Raw genomic sequence first — 13129 nt, 5'->3', positions numbered from 1 at the left:
TTGGTCTACCTCAACTGCACAGTGGGAATTCTAACACCCAGGTTTCAGCTATATTATGAGGGTCAAATGACACAAACATTGCTTGGCATAACGCCATCCTGCAATCAATAATGACAGCATCCTTTTCTGACTCTTGGGCTGGCCTTGAGGGCCCTTCAGGATTTTGAAGCTATTTCATTGTAATGACTTCTCAGAAGCCCTTTTGGAAACGATTAGAAGTTTGCTGGGGCTGGTCTGCTTGTGCCATACCTAATGGGCAGTATCCCGGCTCGTAATAGGGCGGTATGCGTTGTTGATCTCATGGGATTTTCCCTCTTGTTGTGCCCTAATTGCAAACTTCCGGCACTAATGCAAATCATTTGTTTTTAGAGGCTTTTATTTAGAGTTAGAAATGGAATCTGCGTATCTTCAAAGCTACCTTGGAACTTGTCTAACTCAAGGTCTCGCAGAAGTGGCAAGGGTGCGCCCAGTGGATCCAATAGAATATTTAGCACTGTGGATTTGCAAATATAAGGAAAACGTGGCCATGGAACAGCTGGTACGTGCTGACCTCCTTTATGGAGTTAGAAGAGTATAATAATTGGCTCAACTTATCTGCTATTGAAAAGAGTTCAACATTATCTCTTTCTATTATATAATTATTATATAAAACTTGGAAATATGAAAACATAGGAGAAAAAGATGCCCAAAGAAGACTTTTTTTTTCTTTTATTTATATGTGCATACAATGTTTGGGTCATTTCTCCCCCCAAAGAAGACTTGTATTTAGACTTTTATGTATTTCCTTCTATGTGTCATCTTTTTTTTCCTATATAATTGTCTGTAGATTTTTTCCTTTTTAACATACCTGTGGTTTTAATTTTCTGTTCTTTCTCAGATAAAATGCACAGCTCCCCAAATCATTGTATAGCTTGTGAATGGCTAGACTATAATTTGCTTAATCCTTTTCCTATTATTGGTGATTAACATGCTTTCAGATTGTTTTTACAAATTGTTTTCCAATAAGTCACATGCTATTGCTTTTTATGATACTAGAAACAAAAGGAAATGGTTGAATTGGAGCGTGAAAGAGAATTAGCTCTCCTGGAGCAGGAAATGATGGAGCGGCTCAAGGCAGAGGAGCTCTTGTTTCAGCAGGTAAGATAAGGAAAGAGCACAGAGATAACTGGAACTGGTGCGGCCTCAACATTGCACAAGTCAATGGCTGAAAAACCCCTCTATTCTGGTCACTTACCTGTGGCTTTCTAGTGTGATTGGTCATCTTTATATGTGTGTGTGTGTGTGTGTGTGTGTGTGTATGTGTTCTTTGCTAGAGAAGCAGCAGCTATGAGGTAAGGAGAGTGTGCTGTAATGGACACCATTAGTGGGACTGAGTGATCACCTGAATCCAAAAGCCTTCCCTAACCTCACCAAAAGAAGTGGAGGGTGGGGGAAAGCCGGGAGTAAACAAGATACTTTTAGAGAGATTGTGAGGGGAAAGGGAACCATTTTTATATTCATTGAGAAACACAGTAGGAGGAGTGAGAGACATTAGGAAATAAAGAGGATGATTCATACAGCCTACTTTCCATGGAAACAAGGGGGGAAAATGGAGCCTGAAACACAGGTGGAAGGGGCCTTCTTCGGTTATCACTCAGGGACAGAGGATAGGTGGTATATGTGGTTGTGTTAGTTTTATGGTAAAAAGTTGTAACAGCTGCTATGTGGTTGTTTCTCCTTCATGAAGTAAGGACCATGACATTCACCAAGAATGAGGTGGTGAGGTAGGATGGGTGGGGAAAGTGGTCAAGTTTTGGAATGGTGGCTTCAGAGGATAGAAGAGACACTTGACCTAGACAGTACAGATTGAGCATCTCTAATTCAAAAAAAATCCTAGGCCAATAATGTTCCTAAATCTGAAAGTTTCTGAGAGTTACATGATGCCGCAAGTAGCAAATTCTACACGTTTAAACTTATTTCATGCAAAAAATTATTAACATATTGTATAAGATTACTGTTAGACTGACAGAGGCACCGGATAGATAGGCAGAAGATGCTCAAACACCAGCACAGGGTTTATTCAGAAGAAATCCTGCAGAGGGAAGGAGCTAGTCAAAGCCAGAACCCCACTGCTGCTTACAGACTTGGAGTAGATATAGGGGAGGGGTCTGGATGGGGAAGTTTAGCTGGGTGGGAAAATTTTTTCAGGGGTTAACAATTGCTAGGGGAAGCTAGAGAAGATAAGTGGTAATTAGGTAAATTGGTTGCTCAACCAGCTCCAGACCCCCCCTCCCCCCAAGGTGAGAGTTTGTTATTCTCTTGAGGCCAGGTATGGCCCTTCCAGTAAGTGGTGGGGTGTTCCCAGTAAGCTGCCTGCAAGGGGGGAGGGTCCAATTCTAACATTGCTTTCCTTATGTTCACCTTTGGGCTATGTGTATAAGGTGAAAGAGATGAATTTTGTGTTTAGACTTGGATCTCATCCTCAAGACATGTGGATGAAAATATTCCAAAATATATTCTTTTAATCCCAAACCTTCTGGTCCTAAGCATTTCTGTTAAGAGAGATGCAACCTGTTCTCTGTAGCAATTGGAGATGAAGCATTCATAATGGTGCCTTTGGGTTTGGTTGTGTGATTGATTGTGACTTTCTACATTTAGTTTTGGGTATCTGAATGAAAATGTGGGGGAAGCAGACCCTTTGACTGAAGTCAGTGCTGGTTCACTATGTGATCAGGAGACTTCCAAATTCTTTGTGTCCTGCAGGAAAAAAATCCATGGCAGGACACATGGGTGTAAATGAAGGTTATTAAAAGTTATGAAAGGGAAATACAAAGGGGAGCATGGTGGGCCCAGGTGGAATCTAGAGGCAGAGAGAGTGAGCTTCTCTTTTTCAGCTACTTTTAAAACCTAAGCTAACCTATGGGAAGGGAGGAACCAGGTGAGTCTCATCCAATAATCAATGAGTGGGTAGGGGCATGGGTGGTTCCCTGCCAGATGAGGGTGGTCCTTGAGCCAAAGGACGACTAATCTAAGATGTAATATTTTTCTATGAGTTCCACACTTTCCCTAATTTAGCCTGCCTCAAGATGGCTTTGGGGTAGAGGACTGAAGAGAGGAAGGTGTTGGTAAGGGAATGATGAAGGAATCATCATGGAATATACCCTGGATAAGGGATAGTTCCAGAGTGACTTCTGAACTAAATTTATAGTAAAAATCTGAAGCAAATGTAAGCTGACTTTATAGTTCTACCAGAAAGTACTTCACTTAACTCAAGCCTAAACATTTAAAAAGGGAAGGAAACCTAATATCCACATATGTGGATAAAAGGAAAAAATATTGACCTAGCAAATTGCTTCTCTGCTGAATCCCCTATCTTTAATGCAGAGGTGGAAATTTTTTGTCACTAAGGTGCCTAGATAGACAGGGATGTTGAAACTTGCCTACTTCAAATTTCACTAAGACTTACTCCTGAGGAGAAGTTGCAGCACATTGAGCTGGGCGTCAGCCTGCCCTGTAGATGGGCAGTGTCTCCTGCAGCAGACGTAACTTTGAATGAGGACCTTCTTTCCTCTTACAGCTGCTGGGGCTGGTGTCTGTCCACTGTCTATCAGATAAGGAGAATTGTCAGCAATTCTCCTCCTCCAAGGCAATTACATCACAATGGGAAGATACTTCACTCTTTCACTCATCTGCTTTATCTTACTTAGATAACATTTGGCAAAATTAGAAATCAGATATCTCTCTAGCCATGCTGCCTAACACAACTAATCTGCTGTGCACTGAACCCAAAGTATTGTATCGAGGGGTGGAATGCAGGATACTATTCCTCAGGAGGTTTTATGTTCAGTTGAAGAAGTGAACTTGTAGAAATAAATGGGAGAAGGAGGAGACACCAACCAAAGAGAAGGGAGTCTCAGGGAGTGAAGTGGAGATGAAGAGAAACAGAGAGGTCTTTCAGTGTTCCCTGAGCTGGAGTTTGAAGACTCCTTGCTATAGTCACTTCAAACTCAACATTGATTGTTTAAATAACCAGTGACAGGGCAGAATTGGGAACATCCATCTTCTCATCAAAATTCCAGGGAAAACACTCAAAATCATTCACCTTGTTTTTAACTGACTTCTGATGCTTCATCCAACTACTGTGCACACCTGCTCTTGCCAAAGGCTAACCATTCCAAAGCAGCTTACTTTCTTTCTGGACACCTTTCTTTGCCCATTGAAATCTCACTTCTTTTCATTAACTCACCATTGGTCAAGGTCTTTCCTTGCTTGGAGAGCAAAGGAACTACTTAAAAACTCACCTCTGTTGCAGCCTCATTGTCATTTTTGTGAAGAAATGCTGCAGTGATGAGATAATTGTTTTAAGCGTTCTGATTTTTCTGATCTTTGTTTTCATGTGAGTTGAGAATATTGTGACATGTGTTTAGTCTGCTACTGTTGATGTTGACTTGTATTCTTTTATCATAGTGTTATTACATAATACAAAACCGTATTTTGCCACTTAAGATAAAATAATCCACACTCCATTATGCCTTAAAAGTGCAACATTCAAGGTTCATTTCTTGTTTTAACATGATGAGTATAATAAAAACATCCAGCAATAGTGATCCCATGGCCCTCCAAACACCGTTGAGATACACCATTATCTCTGTGATTTGTAGAGTGCCAAGCAGCAGCATAAAGCAATGAGAACACCACATGTGGCCTCTGTTGCAGTTACTCTGCTCTGTCGGCACAGGGCAGAGGCAGTCACAGACAATGCACAGGTGAATTTACAGAAGCTGAAGTTTGAATTGCATATCTTTTTTTTTTCTTTTTTGGTGACATTGGAATTTGAACTTGCAATGCTCCACAGGTACTCCACCACTTAAGAAGCCATGCCCCTATCTCTTTTTGCTTTAGTTATTTTTTGGATAGGGTCCTGTGTTTTTGCCCAAGGTTGGCCTTGGATAATGAATTCTCTTACCGATGCCTCCTTTGTAAGTGGGATTACAGATGTGAACTATCACTCTTGGCTTATTTGTTGAGATGGAGTTTTACTAACTTTTTGCCTGGGTAGGCCTTGAACTGAAGTCCTCTTGATTACTGCTTCCTGAGTAGCTGAGATTATAGGAGTGGGTCCCATGCTTGGCCTCATTTCATCTTCATATGTCATAAAATAATATTCTTTAGATTTTTTTCCCAACTGTTTAGAAATTTGTGAAAAAAAAAAATCTTGGTTCCTGAGCCATATAAAAACAGGATTGGGTCAAATTTGGCCCATAGGCTTCATTGCTGACCCTTATGCCGTTGTGACATGTATGTTGAGTTAGAACCAAAAATATTGTTGATAATTCATGGCTTCAGATCATGTTGTTAAGATTTTGTTTTGTTTTGCATCAAAATTTGGCTAGTTGAAGATTCGACTATGCTTAAATGAAAAAATTACCACAGTATCATTTCTAGCTTCAAGAAAAGCATAGAAAATGACTTGATTTTGTACAAACTGTACTTTCTATAATTAGCAATTTAATAAGTTTCTTTTTTGGTTTTATACCTCAGGAAATATTTGTAGAAAGTATTATGTGGCTGTGACCACTTATTTTTGTAAGTTCAGATGGGCATGAATGAAATGATCTTGGGACACTTAAAAGTGATAGAGTTAATTCCTTGAACTTCATCTGACTTAACATGGCGTATGTATTTCTGAATATTCAGCAGCAGTTGGAGTTCCAGCTGGAGTTGGAAATACAAGAAAAGGAGAAACAGAGAGCAGAAGAACTTCGAAGAGCCCAAGAACAATTAGAGAAGGTAATTTGAAACTTCATCAGTGTCTTCTTTTTCAACGTTTCACAGTCCTCAAACTCTTCAGCTGTCATAGAAGACCATGGGACTCTTAGGCTAAAGCCCTGCCATACATTAGCTCTGAGTTGCCAAAAAATCTCATAACCTTTTCAGTCTCAGTTTATCTTCTTAAAAATCACAAGCCACATCTTTCTGGGTCATTGTAAGGATCAAGCACAATCACGGATATGAGCGTGCAGTTCTCTAATAATGACAGTGGCAACATTTCAGTCAGGAGCTAGCTGTTCCTGGTTATGATAGCTGATGTTAAAGGTTAAGCTCTTTGTAACACCCAGGGTGTCTAACCTCTGAGACAGCAGTATGTCTCTTTTCTTCATGTTAGATGTATTAACAATAATTTACATTTAAAAATATGCTCTATATGGATTTTTATGTCTTTTATAAAAATAACTATACAGTAACTTATTTCAAAAAGTCCAGCCACATTGATTGTATGTATACAAAGTCAAATTCCCAGTTTGACCAAGATTTCCTTGTATCCAAAAAGGTATGTATCACACATAGCAATCTTAGGAATGACTGAGTCTATAGCACTACTGACTATTCAATTCCATGCTCCTCATTGATTCCATTTTTAAAACTGAGACCAGAAGCAGTTTTCATAGAATATGTTCAATATGCTTGTTCATGGCTTGGATGAGCGCATCATTATTTAAAGCAATGTGTAAAAAATATGGAGGATAAGTTGAATCAAAAAGGATGAGGTTTTAAAGGATAAATTCAAATCCTTATACTTTGTTTAAAAAGATGAAACCCCAGTATCACACACACACCCAATACAGATGCTGATGCATTAGCCTGTGTAGGAGCACATGGATATGCATATAAACATGCCCTTCCTTTTCGGCTACATCAGCGATCAAAAGTGAAAAAAGAGAAGCAGAAAAATACTGAGGAAACAGTTATCAAAAGAAGGAAATTTAAAGTATTTTTTAAAAATCAAGGTGACCTGATAGCTCTATTTGAGTATTGACAGTATACTGGAGGGACTGGCCCCTGTTTTGTGGCTCCAGAGGGTCACACCTATGTTACTTCACTATCTCCAGGCATCAGCAGCCTGTCTGACCAGACATGATAACTTTAAAAATCCATTTCCCTGCTGACTTATCATCCCTCATCTCCCCCTGCAAAGAACTGTTACCTTAACCAATGCTTGGAGGTGAGTCTGAAATGTCCTTTGCTCTGGCCTTCCTGTGGCTACAGATGCATGATTTAAACTTTTCTTATGAAAAGGAAATTTACTAGAATGGTTGTGAAGGAGGAAAGGGTTTAACACCTAAACTATGAGGATGCTGGTACACTTGGGCCTTCCAGACCACTGGTAGCAAGAGGTCCTCCCCGCTGCTGTTCTCTGGTTGTTAGTGTCAGTCTCTCTTTCACATTGCTGTAGTTTGTAGCACATGGGTGAGGAACATGGTCCTCACTGGTTCCTGGGTCTCATGTTGTATCTTCTCCTATCAGAGAGGAATGGACTTCTTTTCTAAATTTGGGAAGGATACTGATGGACTTAGTTTGTGTCAAATATGACTATGGACTATAGACATCCCAGTACCACCTTGTGTATGCAGGACAGGAAGTTTCTAGGAGAATGGAATTTTCTTTGGAAAGTAGTACCACGAATATCTCCATAATTAGGGTACCATGTGTGTGGTCATGTGATCAGTCTTTCGGCAGCCAAAATGAATCAGCTCAGGGTCTGTTAGGTCACCCTGGTGTTGGCTCATTCCAATGAAAAGCTAGATGCCACGATGAGGTTTGTGGATGAAGTTTTGGATTAAGTATATTCAGGTCATTTCTCAGAGAATGGTAGCATTTTTGCTGTTAAATAGTTCATGGCATTATGTAAAAATAAAAATGCTTAAAAATTAAACAAGGAATCAAAATGAAGTATATTCAAAGTATTTTCTTAACTTTTATATACTCTAGGAGATGAGACAAAATCTGGAAAATGCAGCTAAGAATGAGGAGCCTTTACAGGCAGAGGTGAGAAGAAAAAGTTACTCTATGTTATCTGAAATGAATGACTATCCTAGAAGAGAAAGCTTAACTTTGATGCATCTGTAGCTAAAGTTTTAATAAGGATATTATCAAAACTGATAGTCCAGGCTAGGCATAGTAGCATGTGTCTTTAATCCCATCACTCAGAAGGCAGGGGTAGGAGAATCGAGAGTTTGAGGTCAGTCTGGGCTACATAGAGAGACTTTGTCTCGAAAAAAAAAAACCAAAAAAACCAAAAACCTGAAGTCCAAATGTCTATTCTAGTGATGGCATCCAAGTATTCTAGTGATAGGTTACAGGTGTGATGTGCTTGGAAACTAAATCTCAGAGTGGATAAAAATTAGATATTCAGTGTTTATATTTTTAAAAGCTAGACTGTCCTGTGTTCAATAGACCACAGAACTACTTATAAATTATATATTTTAAAATTCCAAATGCATTTTAAAATAAATTTTAACATTCGTTACTAGATTTCTCTTGCTGTTAACAGGTATTGGTTAATTCTATTAATTAACAGTGGTGAATTTTGATGTCATAATTCAGAAACTTCATATCAAAATTGAAAGAAAAGTAATATATTAATTTCAAAGCCGGGTAAAAAATAAAAATGAATTTTTGATTGTAGGAAGCACCTGCAGACTTAGGCAAAACACTAGCTGAGATTAGTGACAGATATGGAGCGCCTAACTTGAGCAGAGTGGTGGAACTTGATGAACCACTGTTATCTGATGTAAGTATCAAAATATTTTGTAAAAAAGCAGGGTTTTTTTTACTTTGGTAAGGTTTAGTGCATCTGAAGTTATGGCTGGTTTGCAAATAGGCCTTTTACTTCATAGAAAGAAAACCAGTTTCCTAGTTGCTAACTATATTTTTAATTGACACTCTGCCCTTCTGAGAAGTGTACTGATACATGTATATATTTATATTTGTATATATGCACACACTGATCTTTAGCTATACAATCTGTGTAGGTATATTTTGGAGTTAGATTTTGAAAATATCAAATTCTCTTCAAAACATGCATGTAAAATCATTTTGTGAAATACCTAACTTTCAAATTTGGGGGCTACTATTTTGGTGTTTTTTTAGTATTTTATTTACCATTTAGCAAATCCTGGAACCACATAGATATCCTAGTGAGAATGCATGTTTTTGCATTTGTTTATTTAACAAACATATTGTATCTTCTGTGTGTCAGGTACTGTGCCAGGTGTGGCTATGAATATGACAGATAATTTTGACCCTGTGGTGTTTACTGTCTAGAGGAAACACAATTAGACCAGCATTTTACAGTCATTGTTAGAATGACAGGAAATCTATCATCTAACAAGTGTGTTTTTAAAGGAGGATCTATTAATAATTGAGTCAAATCAGCAGATGTGTAAACTGGAACTGTCCTGGTAGGAGAGCACATTGGGCCATTTTACCCTGTATGCACTGACAAAGTGGAACTTCAGTGCAGTTGAGGGATTCCTGGTGAGAGAGAGAGAACAAAATGCTGATAAGGGCCTGAAAGAGTCCAGAGCTATGGCTGGGTTACACAGAGCTAGAAGAGTGGGACTTAGAACTGGAGAGGTGGAAAAGGCCAGATCACTCTGGGTTCTGCATGTCGTGTTAGCCAGTTTGGATTTAGATACAGTGAGAGTTATTGGAAAGATTTAAAGACTAACTCTGTGTTTTTCTACGGTGGAAAGAAAGTTGGATTAGAGCAGGCATGGAAAAGAGAGACCATGTAGGAGATTATTGCAGTCATGGAGAGCAAGAAGACTAGGGTTAGACAGTGGAGGTGAGACCTGAGTGGTCTTGAGATTGGCTCATCGAGTAAGAGTGAGACGGAGTCAAAGATAAAGCCCAAACTTCTTCCTTGGGCAACTGAGCTAAGAGCATTGCCATTTGATGAGTTGATGAACATAAGAAAAGGAAGTAGAAGTTTTGAAAATGAAGGCTTCAGTTGAGGAGAGGCTGACTTTCAAGTCACTTGAAATACACACGTGAAAATGGTCAAAGACCACAGCATACATGGTATAGATCTGGAAGTCAGGGAAGAGGCCCAGGAAGAAGATTTTTCTTTTCTTCTTTTTCTCATTTTTTGATAGTGCTGAGGATTGAACTCAGGGCCTTGTGCTTGCTGGACGCACACTCTACCACTTGAGCCACACCCCCAGTCCTTTTTGCCTTCAGTTTATTTTTTAGATAGGGTCTCATGCTTTTGCCAGGCTGGCCTCAGATGATGATCCTCCTATCTCAACCTCCCACGTAGCTGAGATTACAGGGATGAGCCACCACACCTACCCCCAGGAAGGAGATTTAAATTCAGTCATAAGTATGCATGCTAAGTGAGCAAGGGAGTGAACAAGGCATCCAGGACAGGGCATTCAGCATGCTAAAGCTTGTGGGCTAAAGGAGGAACCATTAGAAATTCCAACTTTTAAGAGTATTCATAGGAAGAGGAACTCCACAAGAAGGACAAGTAAGGGAGCAAGACAAGTATAAGAAAGGATGGGATAAGAACAATCTTTAGAACGTAATTTATGATTATATTCTATTTGAATATTCTTAGAAATCATCTGAAACTCTCAAAAAGCTTAATACAGTCATATAGAAATAGCCCTATTTCTTTGGCTTGAATACTTTCATGTTTCTTATTGTATTAAAGTATATTTGCTTTTTATTTTTCTTTTAGGTGGCATTAAGCATTGATCAAGATTTGTAGGATCAACCAACCTAAGAGTAATAAATTTTTCTGCTTGTTTTAAGCTTTGAACCACAAGGTCCCTGATTTGTATAGTTTTTCTCCAAACTTAAACTCTACTCTTTTGTTCCCCCTCTAAAGGCAACTTTTTAAACAGGCTTCAAGGGTAGCCTTAAAATATGGTTTGGATCCCCCAGTGCAACTTGGTGTCTGTGTTGTCCCATTGGGAGAACAGGAAGGAATTTGCCAAAGCAACCGAAAGAGGCAAGAAACGAGCTGAAAGAATGTGTACATTTACATGGAGGAGGGCACCACCATGAGGGCAGAAGGTGGAAGCCAGGCTGGGGGTGGGCAGTTTCTGGGATTGTTAAATGTCTAGAAAGGAGTGAAGGAGGTGCCATTGTGGAGGGCCCAGGAGCTTCTACATGACTTAGGCATGGCATATCCTCTTGGAGTAAACTGCAAGGCTTTCTCCAGACTGCTAGGAGGTGATGCTTTGCAGAGGCATTTAATCCCCACTTTGATGATGTGACTGGAAGTAGTGTTCTCCATTGTCCCGCTGGGGAGTTTTCTCCCTTATCTTGATCATGCCCACTCAGGAGCAGATGTGGAAGCTTCCTTTCCCCCTACTTCTTGGGAGTCCTGTCTTCCTCTTCAGGGTTTACAAAGTCCAGTGATATTGTCCACACAGAATAAATTGAATGGGTACCAAACAAAGTCCTGAGGAACTGAAAAGCATCATTTCTTCTGGATCAGTCAGCAGGCACAGGAACTGGGGGCAACTGTGGAAGGGTAGTTTTCACCTGATTCAGGCTATGTGCTTGTGGCCCATTTGAAGTTTCATGTCTAGCCTGGGGTTTTGGGGAGAGCTTCTCTTCCTTTACAAGTCTGTAATGTGAGTCTTTTCTGTTAAGAACACAGGCATGAAAACAGAAATGCCAGAAAGATACTCCTTTTTATAAAAATCTGTTTTTATTTATAATGTGCTTTTCCTGAGGCACTGGGAACAGAGCAGACCAATTGCTTAAATGGGAAGAGAAAAAGGGAAAAATAGGACAAATATTTATTAAAAGTAAATGTTATCCTGTCATATCAGTTCTATATGGTTTTTTTTTCCCCCAGAAAAAACATCCCAGGGACCTTGGAGAGATGAGTTCTGTGGGAGTCCGGTTGCCATCAAGGTGGTCCACCATGCATCACTGCATTCACATCCTCCCGGGCACCAGAGTTAAGGGAGATAAGGGGCATGTTGTCCATCCAGGCTTCAGCTTCAGTGTTGGAGGGCGCCATCATGGGGGCTGAGGAGGGAGTCAGGCTGGTGGAGGGTGGTAGTTCTTGGAGTGGGCATAGCCTATGACAGTCTTCAATGGGTCATGAGGTGGGATTTGGCTAGTCACAGGTGAAGTACTGTGGTTCTTGAGAGTATCCTACCCAGTCTTGCTTAAAGTACTCCTGGCCAGAGATTGGCACAAGAGGGAGGAAGTAGAAGAAGCTCCTGCCCTTAAAGAGAGATGACTCACTAACAGACCAGCTACCTCCAGCTGCCTCTCAGGGACATAAAATTTCTTATTGGTGGCAATAAGATTCATTTGGGACCCATCCTATGATAGGAATGAATAGAGCCTATCCTGTTTTGATAGGCTCTCTGTGGCTGGATAACATCCTGGCTTGTTTGAAGTGTGATCTTCCTGCTGAACTAATTTTGATAGTATAAGGCTAGAAAAGTAACATCTCAGCCTTCCTAACTGCTCTGTCACTTTTGTGACCAATATGCCACACACTTGTGATATTATGTAAATCTTCCTTTTTAGCTAAGGAAGAATATATTTTGGGATACTTTATTTTTCTCTAATACTTTTTCTTCCTACACTATATTCTTTCTCTTTATTTGATATTTTTAGGCATGCAATTTTCTTTAGTCCCCTTTTCTGTAGATGTCATATACTTTATTTTGTTTGTATTAAAGATGCTTTACCTTATATGTAGTTGTATATTTTTTTAAGGGTAATACAATTATTGAGATAATTCACATGCAAAACCACTCACCCATTTAAAGTTTACATCATTGGGGTTTAATATATTCATAGAGTGTACAACCATTACTGTAATCAATTTTAGAATATTTTCATCTGCACAAGAGGAACTCTGTACCTTTTAACTGTCATACCCTCCCCTACAACACTGGCCCTACCCCTGAAACCCTAGGCAATTGCTAGTCAGCTTTTTGGGTGATATGTCAGAAGACTCAATATCAGACCCACTGCTAGTGAAGCTAAGAGGAACTCATGGGTTATTCACTCATTAGGATGATGACAGTCTATGCTTCCAAGCTCCTGTGCCCTCCTCCACAGGAACTGTGGAGTAGTATGTGTGATATTAACAATTTTACTACTTCTAATTCTAGAAGTAGTAATAGCAATTGCTAATTCTTACCAAATAAAAATTTGCACCGGGCTTCATGAAAATTTAAAATTTTTGTTTTCATTTTGCTTTCATGCCTATTAATCTTATACCCATCATCATCAGTGAGAACTGTTAGATCACCTGAAATATAATTCCTTCTGCAAAAACAAGGTAAATATTTAATCTGTTCAATTAATTATAAATGTTAAAAAT

General features: G+C 39.5%; 1 protein-coding gene across 2 annotated transcripts; it reads left to right on the top strand.

Annotated features, from left to right (window-relative positions):
• The first annotated feature begins 380 nt into the window (after window positions 1–380).
• Dydc1 (DPY30 domain containing 1) lies at window positions 381–11551 on the top strand. 2 transcript variants are annotated; one of them, XM_074079302.1, is made up of 6 exons: window positions 381–538; window positions 1036–1137; window positions 5680–5769; window positions 7750–7806; window positions 8447–8551; window positions 10505–11551. In XM_074079302.1, exons 1-6 carry the CDS (start codon window positions 392–394, stop codon window positions 10532–10534), a joined length of 531 nt encoding a protein of 176 aa, XP_073935403.1. In that variant the 5' UTR covers window positions 381–391; the 3' UTR covers window positions 10535–11551. The 2 variants fall into 2 exon arrangements, with proteins under 2 accessions (XP_073935403.1, XP_073935402.1); XM_074079301.1 differs by having other exon boundaries at window positions 5677–5769.
• The last annotated feature ends 1578 nt before the right edge of the window (window positions 11552–13129 follow it).

Source organism: Castor canadensis, chromosome 7 (assembly GCF_047511655.1).
Source record: "Castor canadensis chromosome 7, mCasCan1.hap1v2, whole genome shotgun sequence".
NCBI classification, from domain to species: domain Eukaryota; kingdom Metazoa; phylum Chordata; class Mammalia; order Rodentia; family Castoridae; genus Castor; species Castor canadensis.
This window is presented reverse-complemented; position numbering and strand designations above follow the sequence as displayed.